Genomic DNA, 23421 nt, shown 5'->3' with positions numbered 1-23421 from the left:
CCTGCGCGCGCGTGCGCCCTAGCGGGACGCACTGGCGGGTGCGGCGAGGCGGTCCCTTCGAGTGTGGAAGTTTGCTCCCTGAAGAGAGTGAGGGTGGTTAGGTGTTCCCGGCCACTTTCCCGTCCCCGGTAAGTGCGACGGCGGCGGCGGTTGGGGCCGCCGGATAGGGGACGGATTCCGAGGGCCCCGGGGCTTCCCGCGGCCCCGCCTGAGGCGTCTCGGGCTCGCGGCCGTCGCCCCTCAGGGGCTGTTGGGAGGCTCCGTGAGGCGTGAGGCGTCGGTTCCGTCCCGCGGGCCGCGGCCGCTGGGGCTCCGGCCGGCCGGCCGGTCGGGAGGCGGCGTGAGGGGACGGTGCGGGCGGGGAGAGCCGAACGGGTCCGGCCTGGGTCCCGCGAGCCGGGCACCGACGGCCTCCGAGCGGGGAGGGTCGCCCGGGCCCCGGTGCCGGCGGGCGGAATCGGACGGTCGTCGGGCGCCTTTGCGTCCCGACCTCCGGGAGTGTCGGCTCTCGGACCGCTCGTTGTTGACGCGGCCAGGTTTTCGACCTCCGCCCCGCCCCCCGGAGGACTTGAACTCTCAAGGCTGGCGTCTAGCCCCGCGATTTCCAGCGTCCCGCTTCGACGCGGTGGATGATGCGCAGGCGTTTTTCTCGTGGACGGTTACGGGAGGGGTGGCATCTGACCCCCGGCATCAGATGTGGTCGCCGTCGCCTCGTGGGCGTGAAAACGCTCGCGACGTGGGCACGCGACTCCATGCGATGAACCTTCGCAGCCTCCCCTAGGTTGGTTGGTGGCGTCGGCCGCCTTTGCAGCTGAGACACTGCCCCGTCTGACCCCCAGAGCCCGGCATGATGACAGCCTGGACGGTCTAGGCCAGGTTGGGGTTACATCCTGCAGCCGTTTCGCTGTTTCCCGAGTAGCCCAGCTCGCGCGCACCGTTGCGGGAGGACAGACTGTGCGTGCACCGTGAAGTCTGGAAGGGAGGGGCGTTTTCCAGAAAAAGGGCAGCGGCAGCGCAAAAAGCCCAAACGCCCACGGCCGGCAGACGGATAGCAGAGCACTCCAGGTTAAGAGGGTGGGTTGAATAGGTGTGTCCCTAATTTTCCTTCCTCCTGAAATCTCACTGAAAGTACAGCAAAGGGATTTTCAAAAAGACGCACACCCACAAGGATGAAGAAAATGCGACAGGAAACAACAGCAGTAAAGATAACTGGGCTCCAGAAAGCCCAAGCCTTAGCAGATCAGCTTAATTTTAAACCAGCAGCAGGGAGTGCTAGGGGAACAGTTCTACCTCAGAAACAGAGTCTTCGAAATGTGCAGAAGGTGGCAGCGAAAGGAATGGCGCTGGGGATGGATGTGGAGGGCTGTACCTCGGTGAAGCGCGCCGGAGAAGTAGGTAGACCGCTGGCGCTCTCTCCCCGTGTCACATCGTTGGATACTGCTGCTCTTGCATTAGAAGACTGGAGGCTGGTCTCTTGAGAACGTAAAGCAGGATCTTTGAACCAGGGGACCCCAGGCACAGTTACGAGGCTCCCTTTATGAAAACAGGGACAATGAAGATTGAAGTCCATCATCCCCCACTTTAAACCCCAGAACTTTCTGCAGCCAGTCTGATACCCTTCAGGCTCAAATATGAGAATTCTCACACACACACACACACACACACACACACACACACACACACACACACACACACAAAGGGAAGGATTTACACAGTAAGTTAGTCACAGTGGTTGCTTCTGGGAAGGGAAAGGAACATCGTGGCTGGGGGAAAAATGGGAGGAGACTTAACTACTGTTAACTGTTTTAAAATTGTGTACCATGTGCGTATATTACCTATTCAAAAATGAAATGTATTTCTTAAAAAATAATTGCAAATGAATACACCCTTTGACACAGGAATTTTTCTTACAGATATGTCTACACACATGTGAAAATAATGTTAAGTTCAGTGCCACTCATTGCAATATGGTTTTAGCAGAAGATTGGAAACGATCTCATTTTCATTAATAGATGGTTGGTAAAATAAATTATGTACACCCCTTCCTTGGAATATTCTATAGCCATAAAAAAACATTGAAAGAAGCTCGTTGTATAAGGAAAAGAGTAATCACCAAGATAACATATTGGGGGGGCGGTTCAGAAAAGTAGGTCACCAGTTTATAAAAAGAAAAAGATGTGTGTGTCTATATATATAAAATATCTGAAAGATAGCAGAATATTGGTTGCCTTTGAAGAGGGGATCTGGATGGTAAGGCAAAAGTGGAATGAGGGAGAGACTTTCCACAGTATATTTTTGTACCTTTTCAACTTTGGACCATGTTATTCTTATCTATTCAGTGAATGAATTAGTAAATGTTAATGGGAAAAAAGATGAATAATGGAGATCCTGATGATGATATCCTGAACAATAAAAGATCTCTACCTATAGGAAGGAATGCTGCATAACAACCCTGAAATCTCTGGCTCCCAGCATTTCATGCTGTTGGTTCTTCAGTGGTTTAGATGTTGGTTGGACTAGGCTGGACTCCAGACTTTAGTTTTGGGTTCTGGTCTGCTCCATGTGTCTTCATTCTGGAACCCAGGCTAAAAAAAGCAAGAATACATGAAGCATGTTTTTCTCAGGGCTGAAGGCAAGAGTTCAAGAGCACTTCTGGAAATTTGCCATGCCTTAGCTCAGAAGTGGCACATTGAAACATATTCTGTTGATTAAAGCAAGTCACATAGCCAAGCCCAAAGGCAATAGGGTGGAGATTTACACTCTGCCTACTGGGAGGCTCTGCAGAGTCTCAGGACAAAGGGTGTGGATGTGTACTTCCATTGCAGGGTCGGAGGAAGAGCTGGGAATGATAAAGACGAAGGAAATGGGTTAATAGAAAGATGCTGTGAAATTAAGTTGAAGATGGTTGAGAATAAAGATGCTTAGGGAAAAAAATACATATATATATTTTTTTACAGCATTACCAAGATACAGCATCCTACTTTGGTATGAATTTTCTTAAGGCATCCATGTGAAGATATCACATTGGCTTTATCTTAAATAACATCTGCCAGCCCCACACCTGGTCCTATAACCAATTCTGAGTGACCGTAGGAGTGAAAATAAATAATGTGCTTGTAAAGACATCAGTTCTTAGACAAGTAGTTCTAAATGTTTACTTTAGCTACTGAGTGTGTTCATTCATAGTTCTTGTGTCTGCCAACCCACCTTTCACAACAGAATCTTCTTTTCAGGGAGATGTCCTTTGCTTCTCAGATGTAATGCACTTTAAGTTTGTTATTCAACAGTGAAAATGAGTCATACAGAGGTAATACATATTTTCATACATTCTGCATCTTCAAGATTCCTTTTTTTTTTTTTTGTAGTCATATGGCTCCAGAGTAATTTTCTTATTTCCATCTTGTACTGTGAGAGACAGCATAGCATTCGTGGTTAAGAGTGAGAACGTTGGAGCAGACTGCCCGAGTTTGGATCCTAGCTAATTGGATATATAACCTTGGGCACATTATGTAACCTACTGTGCCTCAGTTTTCTCAGCTATAAAATGGAGATAGTAACAGTACTTGCCTCAGAATTCTTAGGAATGTTAAATGATTTAATACATATAAAGCAGTTATAATAGTACTTGACACAATAAGTATTTCTTAAATATTAGTTATTATTAATATCATTGCTTTTTATTTGGAGGCTGTGACTTGAATCATGGGTCTTGCAGAACAAACATATATAGTTATTCATTTGTCTGAATAGGCAAGGAAGTAATTTTTGATCCATTTATTCTCTTGAATTCCAGGTTAAATTAAAAATACCTTTTGGAAATAAATTACTAGATGCTGTTTGTTTGGTACCTAACAAGAGCTTAACATATGGAATAATTCTTACACATGGAGCATCAGGAGATATGAATCTTCCTCATTTGATGTCACTGGCATCCCATCTTGCATCTCATGGTTTTTTTAGCCTGAGGTTTACCTGTAAAGGCCTTAATATTGTACATAGAATTAAGGCATATAAATCAGTTTTGGTAAGAAAATTTCTTTATATTTACTTATGACAGAATTGTTTTTAAAATTCATAATAAATTTAAGACAAATTTTATTAGCAGTCATTTGGTTTAATTTAAAAATCCTTTAATGAGTATTCTTAGAAACTCAGCAGTGTATGAAGGCTGTGTGATGGTCAGATTTCTCTTTTTTGCCATCAGTTAGTTTCCATGGGGATGAGTGCTTACATCATAAATGTTTCTCCGTGATACTGCCAAAGAATCTACTTATGATGTAATTTCCATATTGAAATTTAGGATGTATAGTTCTAGGTATTTTGCCTTGTATACTGTGAATGTACAAATAATATATGATTTCTGTATTAGAAACTATAAAACCCCGGATAAAACAAATCTGAAATTTCTTTTAATCCAGATCAAGCTTACTGAGTTTTTCAGAGCTTTAAATTAGATGTTAGTATTATCACATTTTGTATTAGTTGGAAGCTTTTACTGGCTTTTTTTCCCTCCACGATTTTTCTTTAAAAATATTTTAGTACTTGAATTTGTTTTAGACAGTGGGGTTTTTTTTCACTTATTTGCCTGTATTACCCAGTTTATGATTTGACAGTGAAGGCATGACCAGAGAGCAAAGAATTGGTTACCTCTTCCAAGAAGAATCCCTTGAAATTTCCTGATTGTTTTTGCAAAAATGTTCATACATTTCAGTAATGATGAGAAAATATATGTTGGTTTTCCAGTGGAATATTTCATGGGAGAAGAATTGATAATTTTTTGGTCGATTTTTCTAGAATTACCTAAAGACCTCAGGAGAATACAAACTTGCAGGTGTTTTCCTTGGAGGTAAGTTTTCAATACTTGTGAATACTTGTTCTAAAATCTACTCATATTAATATAGGAATAGGTAATCGAGAATTAAAATTAATGACAGGAAGAGACTTAAGGATTTTTTGTTTTGTTTCGGTAAGTCACTTCCTGGTGTAACACCAAGATACTTTAATATTTAAATCTAATTTAAACCTCATACATATGTGTTATAACCTGAAGAGGTCTCCTTTTATTTATATCCCTGAATCACCCCCTCTCAAATGATTCCTTCACAAGGATTGTCTTCACCACTTCAAGTATTCTTTTGGAAAATAATTCCTTTTTTTTTTTAAGATTTGACTTAGGATCAGTTTTTAGCTCTTCACAAGTCTATGGGTATTGCAGCTTTTTAATTGGCACCGGTTGTAGTTAATATTTGTTGATAAGCAATATGATGGATGAACAGTGAATGAAATCTGATTTGCCACATTATCATCACCATTACTTTATGTGAATGTTTATATTTCAAACTGAACTTAATTTTAATTGGTTTTAGGTCGTTCAATGGGCTCAAGAGCAGCTGCTTCTGTAATGTGTCATATTGAGCCAGATGATGCTGATGATTTTGTTCGAGGTCTCATTTGTATTTCCTATCCACTGCACCATCCAAAGCAGCAGCATAAACTTAGAGATGAAGATCTCTTTCGTATAAAAGATCCTGTACTGTTTGTGTCAGGCTCAGCAGATGAAATGTGTGAAAAGGTGAATTATAACTTGATATTTGTGTGAATGAGAGAGAAAGAATGAAATAAACATCTTGGGAACAAGATATTACCTGCAACATTCAGTCTCTTTAAAAAGATGCTGATTTTAGGGACTTCCCTGGTGGTCCAGTGGTTAAGACTCTGTGCTTCCAATGCAGGGGGTACGGGTTTGATCCCTGGTTGGGGAACTAAGATCCCATGTGCTGTGGCCAAAAATAAATAAATAAATAAATAAATAAATTATTTTTTTTAAAAAATGCTGATTTTACTAATGCTAGTTTTTTTCTTTAGTTAACCCTGTTGCTTTGGAGAACCTAAAAATATAAGCATACTGACAATATTCATCCCCCTATAAAGAGTGTTGGTAAATGGATTAACTCTCACGTAGAAAATGAAGGATTAATATCTGAATCTTGTGAATTTCAGATTACTAGACTGTACGTTTGGTTTATCATTTCAACATTTAAGCAGATCTCTTCAATTTGTTATAAAATTGACTCTTGAAAAAAAAGTAACTTGTACATATTACTAAATTTTAGTGTATTTCCCAGAGCATATAAATAATTTCCTTGGGGAAAACATTTTTTAAGAGAATTTTTTTGGCTCTAGTTTACTTAATGACTTTTTAGCATCAGTAATGAATGCCTAATCTGTTCTGTTGTGTTGCTGTATCTGAAAAACATGGACTGCCACTTCTTGCACGTTCCATTGCCTCAAAAGTTAGCTGTAGACTAGGTTTTAATATTTAGAGAATGGATGCCAGTATAGGTGCGGTGGGAGAGAGGAAATCTTTACTGAACACCAGTAGAACATTAGTCTAGTATCCTCTTCTTTTTTCCCTTTAGAACTTGTTGGAGAAAGTGGCACAGAAAATGCAAGCTCCTAATAAAATCCACTGGATTGAGAAAGCAAGTCATTCCATGGCAGTGAAAGGACGGTCAACAAATGATGTTTTCAAAGAAATAAATACACAGATTTTGTTTTGGATCCAGGAAATCACTGAAACGGACAAGAAATAATTGTCTGTAGTTACAAGCTATGTTATTTTGAATACAAATACAGTTAATTTGTTAAAGAACAACATACCTCTCAGCATTATGAGATATATTTCAGACTAATTTAATGTTCTTTAATGTTCCCCCATTTTTAAAACACATTTTAATTGTGAAATTAATGCCCTTTACAAAGTGTCTTTTGAAAGCACTGTTATAGTTGTATAAAGGTTATGTACAAATATTGAAGGTGGTCTAAATATAATTTATTTTCTTTAATATAGTTAAGTTTTGAAAAATTAAACATTGAATTTTGTTACAACAGAACTTTTGTCTTATTGCTGCTCAACTGAGAAAGTACTCTTAATTTTGCAGAGCAGTGTCATCTTTATGAAAGGAAAACAACACTTTAGTAAATTTAGTCAGTTTTATAGAATCTACATCTATTAACCTAATCTTTTAATAAATCTCAAGGGATAGATGAAGATACATTTTCAAATATGGGGACTCTGAACATTGTTTTTAGAATAAAGTAACAACTTTCATTCATTAAATGTTTACTGAAGGCCTGTTATAGGCAAAGCCTCATTAGGTTTGCAATGATGAGTAAACACTTGGAGTTTCGTATAGTGGGGGAACTTGATGTCTAAAGCTCTGATTAAGGGGAGAATGAAATAAGGAGTAAATAGTGGGACTAACATCTGTACTGTATCTAGGCAGAGTTAGGGCACTTAATTTTGCCTTGAGAAGTGCGGGTATCACTTGGACTAGAATGGTATTGAGTTATATATTAAAAACATAGGTTCTATACTTCCTATAAAGAACACGAAAATGCGATGAGGCTGATTATATATATATATATATATATATATATATATATATAAAGTTTGTAGTGAGCAGTGGTTTTCTATAGTAGGAAATTAACTCCCTTCCCTGATTTTTCTACTGCCCTAATATTAAGCCCTTCAGACAGCCAGGGTGGCCTGGGAAGCTTGCAGATTTTTGAGGTCCCTCACTCCTCCTGCCCTGGTGAAGTTAATGGATTTTAATTACTTCTTAGTTTTTCTAAATAGTGCATAAAGAACGAAAACCTAGATAACGGTATCTAAATTGTGTATTATAGAATGAAATCACGTACAACTACAAAATCGAAATTTCCATGTCAGTGTACAATAGTTATTCACTTTTTGACTATTTCTTGAACAAGGCCCTAACTTAAATAGTATATAATTCTTAACTTTTAAAACAAGAGTGATCAAAATATTATAAAAAATATTTAACCAGAGCTGACAAATATAATAATGGTCTATTTAAAGTGTAAATCAATTGGAAAATATTAATACTGTAAACCAGAAGTGAAACTAAAAAGGAAAATAGAAAGGAAAACTTACTATAAAGCAGATTATAATATAAAAGTACAATGGAGAAATAGATTTAAAAGGTTACCAGCTATGTAATTATATATTCAAGTTTTCAAATTAAACTATAGGCATAATATGGATGACCATTCAAAGATACTACTACAAATATAGGGATGTCGTAGAAGGTCATTTAAAGTTGATTTTACCCTGAGTTATCTGTGAGAAACTACTATTCTGGATTGATGAAGTAGCTTGTCATTTGAGAACTGTGTACCTAGCCATGGGTGGGGAACATACAACTGCCAGAGAAAGATATGAGTGATACGTGTAAGGCCAAAATAAACATTTGTGAAAAGGTCCCATCTGCTCTTCTGCACAGAATTGACACATCTTGCAGGGAAAGGGTGCAGCTCCTTCAAGTTTGAGATTATGGTCATAGAGCTATCCCGGCGCCGGCTCTGGTAGGCCCTGATTAATGGCACAACCATTCACCTAAATCAGTAGTTCTCAACTGGGAGTGATTTTGTTCTCTAGGGGACATTTGACAATGTCTGGAGACATTTTTGGTAGTCACGACTGGGGTGGGGCTACTACTGGCTTCTCATAGGTAAGAGAAAGGCATTCTGCTGAAATCCTGCAGTGTACAGGACAACCAGCCATTACGAAGATGCACCCGGTCCAAAATGTCAGTAATGCCTAGGTTGAGGAAGCTAGCTAGTCCTTGACAAACCAGCTTTGGGATTATCTTTAAATCCTTTCTCCTTCACCATTAGCTTTTCTACACCACTTCTGAATCCATTTGCTTCCTTTTAGTTGCCAAATCCTGTGTTTTCAGTATCAAAGTCTGATTCTATCCCCGTACTATAAAATGAATTACAGTAGCCTAATTCATTTTACTATTTTATTGTCTCCTTGGTTCAATAAACCATTTGACACCTCTAACTCAAAAACTGTTGGTGGCTCTCCAAGGGTGACTATTAAGATTAAAGACCTTAGTTCAAGGCTCTCCACGATAGGCCCTATCAACATTTTAACCTTATTTTCTCTCCCTCATACTCTGAACCTGTACACAGTACTCCAGCTAACCTGGATACACAAAGTTTATGAACAAGTCTTTCTGTCTTCTCTTCCTGAAACTTTTTTCTTTGTTAGTCTTTGTTACCAAATCATACTCATCCTTCAAGGCCCTTAAATTCTCTTTCCCACTTCACAGCTTTTCTTGAATTACTCCAGCCATCTCTCCTTCAAAGCCACATAATATCTTCTCTGTTGCTATTCACACTCTGCCTTTTCAGAGATTATTGACATATTTGCTCTATACAACTAATTACTGCTTCGGGTCAGGGAGTGGTTTTACTCATCTTTGTATCCATAAAGCACTTGGTGTTACTTGCTCAGTGCCTTAGTCATTCATTATTCAATAAATCCTTGTATTGAACTAAGATATTAATATCCTTGGTTTTATATTGCTGTTTTATACACTTATTACTGGGACTTTCTCTTTACATGTAAAGAACAAAAACCTGGTTCACAATGTCCAAATAGTTCAAAGAGTGTGGCATTGGTAGATATATATTTTTAAACTTAAATAGAATTTTTTTCTGGGTGTTTTCTTTCAGTATCTGTATTACTGTTAGTAATGGGATTTCTCTGCTGTTATTTTTTATTGTCTTCGTGACTTTAAAAAATAAACATAGCATTTACTTTTTTTTGCTGCTCACTTGAGATTGACATAAAAAGAGGTTTCTAGTGCAAAGGACATAAGTGTCTATGCTGAAAAATAGGTAATTATACTTTTATTAGTAGTCAATTACTTAAATAACAAACATGACAAAGCCCTGGAGGGGATGGGGATACTCTTCTTTACCTCTCTGAAGACTTAAGCATCAGCGGGAGTGGTACACAGAAGTTCCTTTTCAGTTCTTATTAGAGCTATTCGTGGTATACTAATTAGGGATTCAGTGTCATCAAGCCCTAAAAGATCTAAGGAACTAGAGAGTTCCTTAATGTTAAAACGCTCAACCCCCTTTAAGATTGTTAACATTAAATGAATTAGAGAATGTCTGCCATCAGGCAAGAGAAATTGAGTATTTTGCCAGCTGCATTAAATATTATAAAAAACCCCAGCAGAATAAAATCACCCTGATCGTGTATATGGATGGGGAGTCAGAGAGGAGGGTGGACCTTGCCCTAGAAAAATCCAGAGGAATTGAAGTTTCTTCTAGAACTAAGGAATGCCTACCATGCATTCCGGAGAGCTATACTTTGCAAAGACAAATCCCATAATCACAGTTAAACTAAATTAAGATCATAAATACCTGTCGGCTATGGTCCAGTAGACTGGGAGAGTGTAAACTCCTAGGATGCGTCATTGATCTCATTATCTCTAATACTCAAGGGAAGTAAGAGCTCAATAAATCTTTCTTGCACTCAAAGTTATGTGACAGAAGAGGCCTGAACAGTTAACTCTGGTGTAAAGAATTATACTTCTTTCCTCAACCGACCTTGAATAAGTGAAGACAAAGGAAGAATTAATTCATTACGTCTTCAACGGGAAAGTGCTCTAAATCCAAGGTAGTATTTTTTCATTAATAGTCCAGACTTTTTTGTATACTTGTGACTAAACTACTCTCTAGACCTTGAGGGAAGGCGAGCAGTACTTAGATCTGGCTCTGCCCCACCCTAATTCTGACATCAGCAAGCGTCACAAGTAGCTGCTCCTTGGAATCACCAGAAACAGGGTGAAGAGGAAAGTCACCAGGAGACCATTCCAAAATCTACCAAAATCTAACTTGGGTTTTCAGCATCACAGTAGATTGTCGAAGAGGAACACGGGTGACAGACCCTTCTAACAAAAAGAAATATCAAATGAGGTGTTCTATTTTACTAAAAAATCAAGTTGGTATGAGCTCAGTTAAATACCCACTATGACACGTACCTCACTTTTCTTAGACCCAGAGCAATCACTGCTGCACTTGACAAGGCACTGGGCAGCACTGGACATTTTTTTTCTGGCAGAGCATTACATGTGGTTATAAGATGGGCATACCACCTTTTTGGGTTTTGGGGCATCCAGAATCGAGGACTTTGGAATGAAGACATCAGTCTATTTCACATATAACATAAAAATGTCAAAGCAATTTTATTTCTTAAAAAAAGTGGGTGGATTGGAAAATAATACATTTTTGACATTATGGGACCTTCTAGAGTCCTGGACTTCTAAAAATAACTGGATGGCAACCTTATTTATAATTTTTCTGGGAATTATCTTTGCGATCATACTCATAAAGATTTGTACAGCCTTTCAGAAGAAGCCTGCACTTCGTCCAGAAAAGGATAATACAGATGCCCACAAGGTAAGAACAAAGGCTTGATTTCCTTTTCCCCGATTTTTCAAAGTAACACATAAGAATAACATAAAATTGTGGAAGTTTGGTATTTGGATTATTCTAATATTTTATTGTCTCCCTTGAAATAGAAAGAAGACAGTTGCCTTAAAAGCATGAAATTTGGTAAGTATCCTACAATTTAATATTTTAATATAAAACTTGTTCAGCCTGAGCTTCTCCTTTTGGTGCTCTGACATTTTTTATTCCCATTTATCTCTAGATAACTGGTCAATTCATTCATCTTCAGAAGAAAGGTAAGTGATGTATTTTGAAATTAGATGAAACAGGTTGGTTTTGTTCTACTCAGAATTACATCTGAATTACAGAAAAGGGTTTTCCCATTTGTATAGAGGATGACAGCTGTTCAACATCATAATTCAGTCGAACTCTGATTTTTTTAAATGGTTGCTCTGTTCCAAGCTGTGTTAAATGGCTTTTTATGTATTGTTGAAATTATCCTTTTAGGTAGGTAGACTCATTACCATTTTTACAAATGAGGAAAATAAAGCTTAGAGAGGTTAAGTGGCTTGCTTCCCTACCCCATCTTCTCTCTCCAATACACATGAAGAAGTAATAATCACCAGTTCTGAAAATTCAGAGTTGAAAAATATTCATTTAGCACCTACTGTGAACCGAGCAGATCCTGAGCTAAGTGCTGCAAGAGTGACATGAAATGAGTTGATATCATCAGCATCCTAAGGATGCCTGAGTGCTAGAGATTAAATACAGACATCACTACTCTTGTTGCTATCAATATCTTATTTGTTTTCATCAAAGTCCGTTCAGCAATCATTAGATAGCCCTATACAATGGACATTGGGTTTTATACTGTGATACAATTAATAAGATGGTATCTGTTCTACGGAAGCTTATACTCTTGTGGAGGAGACATAGATATAGATTGCTTGCAGTACGGTGACACAGTGATAGGAGTACGATGAGAACACCTAGGAGGTACCTAAGCCAGCATAGGGGTGTTGGGCTGGCTTCATGAAGAAGGTTACACTGGAGCTGAATTTTAAAGGATAAGTGAAAATTAGTCAGAAAAAGACAGTGGGAGGGCTTCCCTGGTGGCGCAGTGGTTGAGAATCCGCCTGCTGATGCAGGGGACGCGGGTTCGTGCCCTGGTCCGGGAAGATCCCACATGCCGCAGAGCGGCTGGGCCCATGAGCCATGGTTACTGAGCCTGTGCATCTGGAGCCTGTGCTCCGCAATGGGAGAGGCCACAACTGTGAGAGGCCCGCGTACCACAAAAAAAAAAAGACAGTGGGTTAGGAGGATAAGAAAGGCAATTATAAGCCATGAGCAGAGGCAAGGAAATAAGGAACAGGGTATATGCAATAAATTATGATGATTTCAGAGTTGCTAGAATGCTAAGGACGAGTCAGGGAGTAGTGGGAGATGAAGGTGAAAAAATATGCAGGAGTCAGATCATGGGGGACTTGCTATACTCTGTTAGGAGCTTGGAGTTTATTCTGATAGTGAGTAACCACTGAAGGTGGTTAAGCATAGGAGTGACACAGTTTTGTGTTTCAGCTAGATCACTAGTAGCTAGCTGTGTGGAGTATGCATCTGAAAATTAATTTCCTTCAGTTGTCAGGTGTAAAGGGGCTTTATTCATTTAACCTGGCTGCTCTATTTTTATATTGAGTACCAGCAACTCTAGTTACAAAGTGGGTGTCCTGAGAAGCAGTAACAGTATCTGGAAGTACGGGAGGTGGAATCCTGGTCAGGGTCGGTTGGGAACAGGAATGCCAGAGCAAACCAGGACACCTCAGAAGTGCATCCACCGTAAACGATCATCCAGAAGTCAACTGGACAGACCAGGAGTTGGTGTTTGAGGTGTACAGGGCTTAGGTGTGCACTGTGACTGAAGATTCTCATGTAACTAAAAGCCAGAGGATTGACAGACGAGAGGAAGCCACAAGAGGAAGTGGGGAGAAAAGGATTTTTAGCACCAGGATCAAGATAACCTGAGAGTTTCCCCATCCCTCTGTGCCATTATTCCATTCCTGCTTAGGCGGAATTAAATACTTTTAATAGGCTTTAGGGGAAAGTAATTGAGAAGAGATTGGGGGGGATGGTGTTGAGGGAAAAGGGTTAGGAAGGAGATATGGCTTCCATGGTGGCAGTGCATTGCAGTGAAAAAACACATTTTGAATTAAAAAGGTCTAGGTGTATGTCATAGTTCTGTCTCTAAATGATGGCATGGCCTTGGGCAAATGACTTAAACTCACTCCTTTTCCTTACTTTCAAAATAGCAGTTAGAAGAATTACCTCTTAGGAATGTCATGAAGATTCGTTAAAATGATATGTGTAACAAAGCAAAAATATTTTACCGTGGCACCAGAATTCCTTTTTGGGGTAGAATTATATTTGGGAAAGCATCTTAAATTATTTTGAGATAAAAGGGCTTAAATATTGGTAGAACCTCAAGCATAAAAATGGTTAAAGTTGCACTGCATCAGAGACTGAGTGGGTTTTGTCTTGCTTATGAGATGAGAGAGAAGAGAAAGGGGAGGGGTGAGCAGAGAGGAGGGAAGATCAGGGGAAGCGGTGTGAGGCTCAGGACTGAATGGCATAAGGGACGTCAAAGGGCGAGCCTACCACTCAGTATCCGGAGTCAGGGAGAGCCGTGCTGGCCAGGCACAGTCTCAGTGAGCAATGCAAACTGCTGATCTTATATCCATTGAGTTTTGGGAAATGGTTTGTTTCAGGGTTGACCTCAGCCTTAGACGTGTGTTCCTGGGAAAGTCTGCCATCAATTGCCTGAGTTTCAAAGATTAAAGCTGTCACTGGTTGGTTTCAGAAGTGTATTTCCTGAAGTGAGTTACCACTGATAGATAAAATTGTTTAAAAGCAGATTTGGTGTTTGTTACTATGACTCTAGGATTATGCTATGACTCTATGCCATTGATTGATTTAATTGATTTACAACCACTTCTAGTACTTACTTGTTGCCATGGCTATAGAGCTGTCAGTCTTTTCCTAGGAGTATGGGGAGTTCTTTTTAAATTTGCAAAGGCCAGTTGAGATTCCCTGGTGGGGAGAGGCCAAAGGACATTTAAAAAATAGACAGACATGCCTAACGGTTAAGTGGGAGTTGTTTGTATTGCTGTGGTTAACTCCCTTCTATATCTGCCTCTAGCTTTTCGTTACAGTTAGCCACATGTATGGGTCGTTTGTGTATGTGTATTTTTCCCCCTTCATTGAACCTGAAGAACGGGTTGGGTTGTATGTCTGGATCAGCTTGCTGTGGACAAGCGTTAGCCATCAGAAAGCTAGAGGTGAATATGGCCACTTAGCAAATATTACTGAGGGCCTACAATGTGCTGCAGGCCCTTGAGATACAGCGGTGAACAAAACAGACATTGCTTCCCACCTTACGTTTTAGACAGAGGGGAGTCGGATAGTAAATGACAACATGATAAATAAATTATATGGGAGGTGGTAATAATTATATGTGATATGGTAAAACAAAAGACAGTGTAGGGTAAGAGGAATCAGGGTGCCAGAAGTAGGAGAAGAGAGGTAGGTGCAATATATGTGGTGGGATTTGACTAAAGCCTTGAAGGGATGGGGAGTTAACCAAACAGAAATGGTAGAAGAGTATTAGAGAGGTTAGAGAATAGGTGACCAGATCATGGTTGGACCCTGCAGGCCATCTTAAAGACAGTGGCTTTTACTCTGAGTGACAACAGGGGATCATTGTAGAATTTTATGAGGGAGAATGATATGTTCTGTCTTTTTTTTTGGTACGCGGGCCTCTCACTGTTGTGGCCTCTCCCATTGCGGAGCACAGGCTCCAGATGCGCAGGCCCAGCGGCCATGGCTCACAGGCCCAGCTGCTCCGCGGCATGTGGGATCTTCCCGGACCGGGGCATGAACCCGTGTCCCCTGCATCGGCAGGCGGACTCTCAACCACTGGGCCACCAGGGAAGCCCTGTCTTATATTTTTAAAGGATTATACTGCCTGCAGTGTTGAGAGTAGACTATACTGGGTCAAGGGTCTAAGCAGACAGCAGGCTTTTGCCAGTAATCCAAGTGAAAGATAAAGGTAACTTAAACCAGGGTGGTAGCAGTGGAGGTGGTAAGAAGTGGTTAGGATATACTTCGAAAAGTAGAATCAATGGGGTGTGTGGATGTGAGAGAAAGGAGGCAAAGATGACTCCAAGATTTTTACCTGAGCAAGTAGGAAAGGTGCAGTTGTCATCAACTGAGGTGATGAAAGCTGTGGGTGGAGCAGGTCTTGATGGGGAGATGAGGAATTTTGTTTTGCAACTGTTGAGTCTTAGATTGATTGGGCATCCAATAGAGATAGTAAGTAGTCTGGGAGAGATGTTTGGTAGAGACAGTGAGTTTGGGGGTTCTTGGCACATAGGCAGTATTAAAAGCCACAGAGAGGGTGAGATTACAAAGGGACTGTGAGAAGATAAGAGGAACAGGGACTGAGCCCTGGGGCGCTTCAAAGAGGGCAGGAAGAAGAGGAGGAACCAGCAAAGAAGACTGACAAAGATCTACCAGTGAGTTAGAAGGATACCCAGGAGAATATGTGGTCTGGAAGCTCTCCAGAGCAGGAAAGACAAATAGTTATATTAGGTATACAAGTTAGGTATCAGACCAATGTCCCTTATGAATATAGATGTTGAACCCTCAACAAAATACTAGCAAACCAAGTTCAGCAGCATATGAAAAGGATTACATACTCTGACCAAGTGGGATTATCTTCAAGAATGCAAGGTTGGTTCAGCGTACATCTAGCATTGTTTTATTGTGTTTAAAATCATAATATTAAATTGTTGAAATATTGGTCTTGCATTTCAGCTTTTTTCTATATTTTCCCTGAAATGTGCAAAAAACTAATTCTGTATATGTCTCATATTTTCACTGTTCACTTTCCTAAGTGAATAATACTCCTGTCCTGAGGAAATTTTATCCTAATTATGTCTGGACACTGCTATAACTGTTAGGGTCACCCGGATTCCCTAGAATGCTTATGCATCCGGCCTGTATCAGTTAGAATATTTTAATTCTCAAGTAACAGAAAACCACGATTCAAACTGGCATACCAAGAAGAGAATTTATGATAATCATATAATAGGAAATCCTGAGGTAGGATTTGCTTCAAAATTGGTTGATACAGTGGCTCAACAACTTCATTAAGGTCCTGTAACTCTCTGCCTTTCCTCATGTTGGTTTTACCTTAAGGTGAACAGAACGATGGCCACAAGAGTTTCAAAATCAGACCAGCAATATCCAGAGGAAGTAAGAGGCCATTTTTTTCCTCTGTCTTTCCTGGGAACAAGGCAACTTTTCCCAGAAGTTGTTAAAAATCTTTGTCTCATGCTGGGATTAGTTCATGCCCATTCCTAATCTAATTACCATGTTAGATTTAGCCTAATCATTTGGGGTAGAATAAATGTTGAAGAGTCCACATCCATGATCATTACTGCAACTCCCAATTTTGCTCTAGTAGTAAGGACAAACGGTGTTACCAAAGGTGACATGATACTAAAGATAATGGGTAGGTGTATTAGTCAGGGTTCTCCAGAGAAATAGAACCAATGGAAGATAGATTAATAGATAGATAGATAGATAGATAGATAAATATAAAAGGAGATTTATAGGAATTGGGTCACATGGTTATAGAGGCTGAGAAGTCCCATGATGTGCCTTCTGAAAGCTGGAGAACCAAGAAAGCAAGTGATACAATTCAGTCCAAGGCAGAAGCCCTGCAGGGAGGGTGTGTGCAGCACTGGTGTAAGTCTCAGAGTCCAAAGGCCCAAGAACCAGGGGCTCTGATGTCTGAGGGCAGGAGAAGATGGATGTCCCGTCTCAAGAAGAGAGGGGGAGAGTTTGCTCTTCCTCCGTCTTTTTGTTCTATTCAGGCCCTTAATGGATTGGATGATGCCCACCCAGTTGGTGAGGGCATATCTTCTTTACTCAGTCTACTGATTCAAATGCTAATCTCCTCCGGAAACATCCTCACACACGCTCAGAAAGAGTGTTTTACTGGCTTTCTAGGCATCCCTCAGCCCAGTCAAGTTGACACATAAAATTAACCATCACAGTTGGTAACAAAGATGTGTATACAGCCTGTATATTAGATGTTCATAAATTCTCTTAACAGTTGAGAGAAGTTGAAAAAGTATTTAACATATTTTAAATATTCACCTAATAATTTTGTGTTCTCTATGAAAAAAGGCAATCAGTAGTTTAGCCTAAACTACTCCAAATTCTAATTAGCAGAATCCAAATCAGTGAGATTTTCCTGTAAAAAAAAAGCATTTAGAAAAAATGATTTTTGTGATGGGGTATACTTCGATGATTTCATATATTATCTTCATTGTTTATGATAAAGCATTATTTAAAAGTAGGGTCATTCTTCCAGTAAAGTACAAGATAATCTGTGTTCCCTGAACGAAGCTACCAGAATTTCTGACTTAGCTTATATGAGTTTCAGTTGATGACTTTAGGCTGCCTTACCATTAAACAAAACTTAAGGTGCATCAGAATCACCTGGAGAGCTTGTTAAAACTCAGATTTCTGGGCCCCATCCCCAGGTGTCTGATTCAGTAGGTCTAGCGTGGCGCCCGAGATTTTGCATTTCTGATCATTTCCCAAGTGACCCTGATGCCGCTGGTCTGAGCATTGTTAGACCAAGCCTAATCATTTGAGGTAGAAAGGATATTGGAGAGTCCACATCCATGATCATTATTTCATCCCAAAAGTATGTTGAGAAGCACTACCCTAAAATGTAGGCTTTTCTCTTGATCAAAAACAAACAGCTGTTAAACTAATCTGGACTTAGCTATAGAAAGCTATAGTTTATGGTATTGGACATTCTTCTGTGGTACCTCTTAAAGTTCCATAAGGATATTTTTACTCTTGTCAAAACTTTCATACAGAGAACAGAAACAAACTGATATTCCTCTTAAAAGGATATAATCTTAACCTGCAACTTTGACTATCAAAATAGACAGTCAAAAATAGACTTTTGGACAGGTTTTTGAGGAAAAATCCCTCATTCTCCTAGATATGAAAATAATTTACTTCACTTTGTCAGTGGATTGATTTATTAAATGAATGACACTAGGTAATGAATTATTTTGTAATGTGGACAATGACTTTCCAATTTACCTCTATATTGAGCTATGTTTTTACATACTCTATTGGGTTTCCTTAAATCTAGAAGAGAGTTCCTGTAGGAAATAGGTCCTCAGTGACAACTGATTTACACACTGTTTGCTTATATTCAGAGTTGATGACTTTTCAGAAAGAACAATTACTTCATCACTTACATCTGAAGGAAATGAAGGTAACTTTGGAGACAGAGTTTCACTGCCAGATGAACCAACACGGGCAAGTACCAGTGAAAGTAAATATCGCGTAAGTCACTTTAGTGAAAGTCGTGAGCCATCTTCAGATGGTACTAGCTCGTCTTTGTCACTGTTTCATTCAGAAGTACAGGAAATTTTTCCAAGGTGCAGAGGGTGTCCTGAAAACGAACATGAAACAATACAGTTTTCATCTAAGAAATTATTTTCCATAATGAAAGCCAACGAAAATAAAAATTTGATGTTTTCTTCTGACTTCAACTTTTCAAGAATTTCTAGAATCATTATAGAAAGTGAAGATCTAGATGTGGCACCATGCCCTCCTGCCCACTTATTTCTTTCTAGAGACCAAGTCAGACTTCTGGAAGAAAATGTGAGAAATCAAATTCCTTTAAAATCCAAAGCTACTTTAGAGAGTAAAACTACCTATCTGTACTCAAGGTCTCAAGAGCCCTTGATTCAGAATCAACATTCTGTTAGAATGGACATTTCTGCCGAAGCACAAGATTCTTTTCCGGGACAAAGTGCTCTTCCAAATCAAGATTTTTCTGAAGCCCAATTTACTAGTCAAGCCCAACAACTTGTTAACAACCAGGAATCAATCAATAGCCAGCCTGATATCAAGGCCAGATACATTGCTCTGCCTCAAGATTTGATGAGGAAACCACTTTGCAGCAGCACACAGGACTCCTTCCAGACCCAAGATAGGGACAGGAGCCAACATTTGGTCCTAGTCCCACATTCTGTTGAGACTCAAGATTCAATCAAGGACCTAGAGTCTGATACAAAACATTCAGAAGAGGCCCAATATTCTGTTTGGTTTGAAGATTCAAACAAGATTCAATATTCAATCCCAGGGCAAAATAATATTTTTAATAATGCCAGACATCTAGTTTTAACTCTAAGCCCAAATTCAGTTGCTGAAGTGATGCCACAACTAAAGAGTGTAAAGACAAAGGGCCAGAAACAAATTGCTAGCTCAAAATTAAACCAGTATCCTGCATATGGCTCAGTGCCTCTTTCACCTACCATGACCAGGCAGAAAAACAGAAGAAAAACATTACACAGTAAAAGTAAATTTAGTCTCAAAGTTCCACCTCAAAAGTCAAAGAAAACACCAACTTCGCGGGTATTTCAAATCATAGTATGTCACACTTCAGAATGTAACAAGTTAAGACACAGGTATAAAACCAAGAAGAAAGAGTTACATCAAAGAAAAGGTATATCAGGTATAGCATTGTGTCTTATTTATGCTTTCAAGCTTGTTCCTCCTTATATTAGGAAGTATTCCAGGAAAAGACTAGCGAAATTTATGCCAGGTTTAACAGGATGTAGACATTTTCTGCTGAAGCAAAATAAGTCACTGTATGCAGAGAAAGTCAACTATGCAGGGCCTGTTGAGAAAAGAGGAACCTCAGGGCCTACTAAAAACGAAAAGCATCATGGCAGAGACAATAAAGAACTAAAAAACATTTCACCAAAAATTCCACCTCAGCTAGAAGAGTCTTTCATGGTCAATACTTATAAACAAAAAGCACCTTGTTCTTCATTAATAGAAACAAACTGGAAGAATAAAGAGTCTCTTAAAGACCCAATTTTACAAGCAAAGGAAATGGATATTGCAGAGTTTTGTGCCCCAAATAGTGAAAAAACATCTGACTTGCATATTGCAAAGCATGAGACACCTTTAGAAGAAGCTATATCAGCAGCTTTGCAGAAATTTGATTCCTCTCCCAAAATGGACTCGGACAGAAGAAAGAAAACATGGGAGGACCTTAAAAGTACAGAGAATTCACATCTTCTACTTACAAGTGGAGAGAAGTTACCAACTAGTACGTCAGAAATGCAAAGGTGCTTTCCAAAGGGAAATACCCAAGAAAAAGAAGATTTTCTTGAAATTGTTCTGGAGTCTTCAGATGTCAACTTGCTCATTTCACTAGTAACCAAAAAGCATAAAAGCAGTGAACAATCAGCAGGTGTAGAAATTCAAGAGAGTCCAGAAGGTGTAATTGAGAAGGAAGAGAAACCATTAATAGTTAATGTTACAGAAGATGGTGACCTAAGTGAAAGTGAGGAACTCGAATGCAACACTAGAAGCAGCATAAAAAATAGGCAAGATGAAAGAATATCTGATGCATTTCACGATGCCACTCACAGTGCCCTTTCTGAACCACCTCATATGGAAACACAGAGTGGATTAAAAACCAAGACAGATACATCAAGAATAGGGCTTAGTCATTCAGCGGTAAAGCAAGACGAATTACCAGATGACAAGAAAACATGGAGTGCAGAATACATTGAGAAGAGTTGTATATTTAAAAAACCACAGGAACATGACAGAGAGGAAGAACAACAGGCTCTACAAGAAGCAGATCCACAGCTAACACCAGGTTTCAGGTTCAGTCTACAACTAAAGCAGAAGCCCAAGTATGTCAAATTTGAAATAGGACAGAGCTGTTCAGACAGTAGAACAACTCATAATGAAGAGCTAGAGGTACAACCACACACTCTTTCTACAGAAACGATTGTGGGGACTGGTCCATGCCCCACAATGGATCCATTTCAAGTTGAGAAGGTGAAGCAAAGCACAGACGGACCTACAGGCAGGGAAAATGCAGATCCAGTGCATCCTCTTACAGTGTCAGAGAGCTTGCCAGTTTTAACTGAAACAACAGAACATGGTGTCGCATTCTGTGGAAGCCCCGGAAAGCCCCTGGATGATCAAATTGCAGAAGAAAAGGAAGACTTCAAAAGAGTTTTACCTGAAGTTGCCCTGGGGTCTTTCCATAGGGGTATGCTTCCTTTATCAAATGTGAAAAGGCAGAGAATCAGAAAAAAATTACCAGAAACCAAAAATGTACTCTGTCTCAACTGTGTAATTATGAAAGTAAAGACACCACCAATACATCGTAGAAGAAGATTGAGAGGTGATTTCAAAATCATGATTAAACAAATACTGCAAGATAAAACTGTGGCACATATGTTTCTGAATGTTATTGACCCTCACGTGTCTATTTTGCCTCATATTAGAACACACAGCAGATTAAATGCAGAGAATCACAGTCATACCAAGGTAAAACAAGAGATATCAGAAGTTGAAAGAGAAGAAAAGTGTTCAGATACCATTACTAAAGGAAGTGACTCTGGAGACACAACAGAAGTAGCTAAATTGCAAGATGAAGTGAGTGGGGACAAAGAAGCTTCACCAGAAGCAGTCCTTGAGGATTGCTGGAACCTCAGATTGGATGCATATCCAGAGAAAGAGCTTAAAACAAAGAAAGAAATGCAACAACCAATCACACTTGCAGAAATCATGATGGAGTCTGTTTACTCGGCCATAACAGATCCATTTCATGCTGAGAATATGAAGAAAAGCCTGACCACACAAACAGATTTAAGATGCACTGCAGATTCTGAGATGCCTCCTCCAGCATCAGAAAAATCACTGATTGGAGACCCTTTAACAACAAGAGATAGTGATGTTCCAGATTATGGAAGTGATACAAGGGAAATGGTTTATTCTTTTGAAGAAACAAAGGCAGAATTACCCAAAGATTTACCAGAAATTTTCCCAGAGACTTTTAATTGCCACATGCCTGTTTTACCTCATTCTAAAGTGAAGAAAAATAGAGTAAGATTCTCACACCTAGAAAGTAGAGTGAAGTCCAAGTCTGTACACATGAAGGCATTGAAGCCATCAATTTCACAAATATGTAATATCACAGGTCATAGAAAGAAACTGGAATCTGACTTTAAGGCCAAGTTTGAAAAGGTCAACCAAGCTAATGGGCTGGTTTATGAATTTCTAAACACCCTTTACTCTCCTGTGTACAGCAGGTTACAAGGAGAGACAAACAGCTTCTGCCATGCTCAGGTAAAGCTCCAGGGACTAGCAGGTGAGGGGAGACCACAGTATGTTGATTTCTTTGATAAGAGTAGTGCATTCTGTGACAGAGAAGAAAAAGTACAAGATGGGGAGGAAGAGGAGCAAAAAACGTTGCTAGTAACTGCTCCGAAGTATAACCAGTACCTCTGGATCAATGGGTATCAAGGGAAAGAGACCCACCTTGCTGAACCAGACCCAGCACTGGACCGTTTAACACAGGAACAAGATATACAGCACCGAACATGCTTTACACAAACTGCTTTGCAGACTGGCCTCCAGATGGGTCCTCGAGAAGCTAAGGAACTCCAGAAGATCAACAAACCAGAAGATGACATAACAGCCCCTACGGGTCTGGAGATTCCAGCTCCCAAGGCAGGGAACTCATCACTTGATAAACTTTTGAACACTACAACAGAGTGTGGCCTACTGTCTGGTGGAAACCTTAAAAGGGAACTAGATTCTTATTTTGTGGGGAAAAATTCAGAGTTACCAGAAAATTTGCAAGTGACCTTCCCACAGTTTTCTGATTCTGTTGACCCCTTTGTTTCTAAATCTAAAAGAAAGAAAAACATATTAAAATTAGCAAGGAAGCAAAAAACAGTGAGTCATAGGTATAGAACTATGAGAGAACAAAAGGCATCAATTTTGCAGATGCTTAATGGCAGGCAGAGCAAGGCACTGCAATGCAATTTAAAAACAAAGATGAAGAATCCACAGCAAAATACAGCAGATGCATTTTTGGATATCATTCACTTCAAGGTGCCTACTTTGCCCAACATCAAAATGAGTATTGGATTAAATGTGGAGATAGATATGCAAACGGTAACAAGACTTAGTCATTTGCAGCTAGTGCAAGGGAGATCGCCAAATGGAAGAAAAATA

At 39.8% G+C, this 23421-nt stretch overlaps 2 protein-coding genes and 1 long non-coding RNA gene across 5 annotated transcripts in view; 2 read left to right on the top strand and 1 right to left on the bottom strand.

Annotated features, from left to right (window-relative positions):
- Nucleotides 1-19: 19 nt before the first annotated feature.
- On the top strand, nucleotides 20-6893 carry TEX30 (testis expressed 30). Of its 3 annotated transcripts, XM_024123164.3 has the most exons (7): nucleotides 25-128; nucleotides 1914-2015; nucleotides 3234-3307; nucleotides 3794-4024; nucleotides 4795-4846; nucleotides 5367-5572; nucleotides 6420-6893. In XM_024123164.3, exons 3-7 carry the CDS (start codon nucleotides 3293-3295, stop codon nucleotides 6591-6593), a joined length of 678 nt encoding a protein of 225 aa, XP_023978932.1. In that variant the 5' UTR covers nucleotides 25-128; nucleotides 1914-2015; nucleotides 3234-3292; the 3' UTR covers nucleotides 6594-6893. The 3 variants fall into 3 exon arrangements, with proteins under 3 accessions (XP_023978933.1, XP_023978932.1, XP_054945287.1); XM_024123165.3 differs by lacking the exon at nucleotides 1914-2015 and having other exon boundaries at nucleotides 20-128; XM_055089312.1 differs by lacking the exons at nucleotides 1914-2015; nucleotides 3234-3307 and having other exon boundaries at nucleotides 26-128.
- Nucleotides 6894-10486: 3593 nt separating this feature from the next.
- The window catches only part of CCDC168 (coiled-coil domain containing 168), a 30568-nt gene continuing 17633 nt past the window's right edge, over nucleotides 10487-23421 (top strand). The window contains exons 1-4 of the mRNA XM_007107904.3: nucleotides 10487-11283; nucleotides 11406-11439; nucleotides 11537-11570; nucleotides 18576-22911. Coding sequence (XP_007107966.3) covers nucleotides 11020-11283; nucleotides 11406-11439; nucleotides 11537-11570; nucleotides 18576-22911 — 4668 coding nt within the window. The 5' untranslated portion in view covers nucleotides 10487-11019. The remainder of the gene's footprint in view (nucleotides 11284-11405; nucleotides 11440-11536; nucleotides 11571-18575; nucleotides 22912-23421) is intronic.
- On the bottom strand, nucleotides 15226-18700 carry LOC114487531 (uncharacterized). The gene is made up of 3 exons (XR_008618939.1): nucleotides 18618-18700; nucleotides 17491-17587; nucleotides 15226-15645 (listed from the first exon to the last, which is right to left on the bottom strand). It is a non-coding gene; the product is annotated as an uncharacterized lncRNA (long non-coding RNA).

This window comes from Physeter macrocephalus, chromosome 13 (assembly GCF_002837175.3).
Source record: "Physeter macrocephalus isolate SW-GA chromosome 13, ASM283717v5, whole genome shotgun sequence".
NCBI lineage: Eukaryota > Metazoa > Chordata > Mammalia > Artiodactyla > Physeteridae > Physeter > Physeter macrocephalus.
The sequence above is the reverse complement of the archived record's forward strand: the minus strand, read 5'-3'. Positions and strand labels throughout refer to the sequence as shown.

Bases quoted from the DNA above. Each gene is read 5' to 3' on its own strand.
- TEX30 (XM_024123165.3), top strand. The intron at 4,025-4,794 runs GTAAGAAAATTT...CGATTTTTCTAG, and splicing joins AGGCATATAAATCAGTTTTG to AATTACCTAAAGACCTCAGG. The intron at 4,847-5,366 runs GTAAGTTTTCAA...AATTGGTTTTAG, and splicing joins TGCAGGTGTTTTCCTTGGAG to GTCGTTCAATGGGCTCAAGA.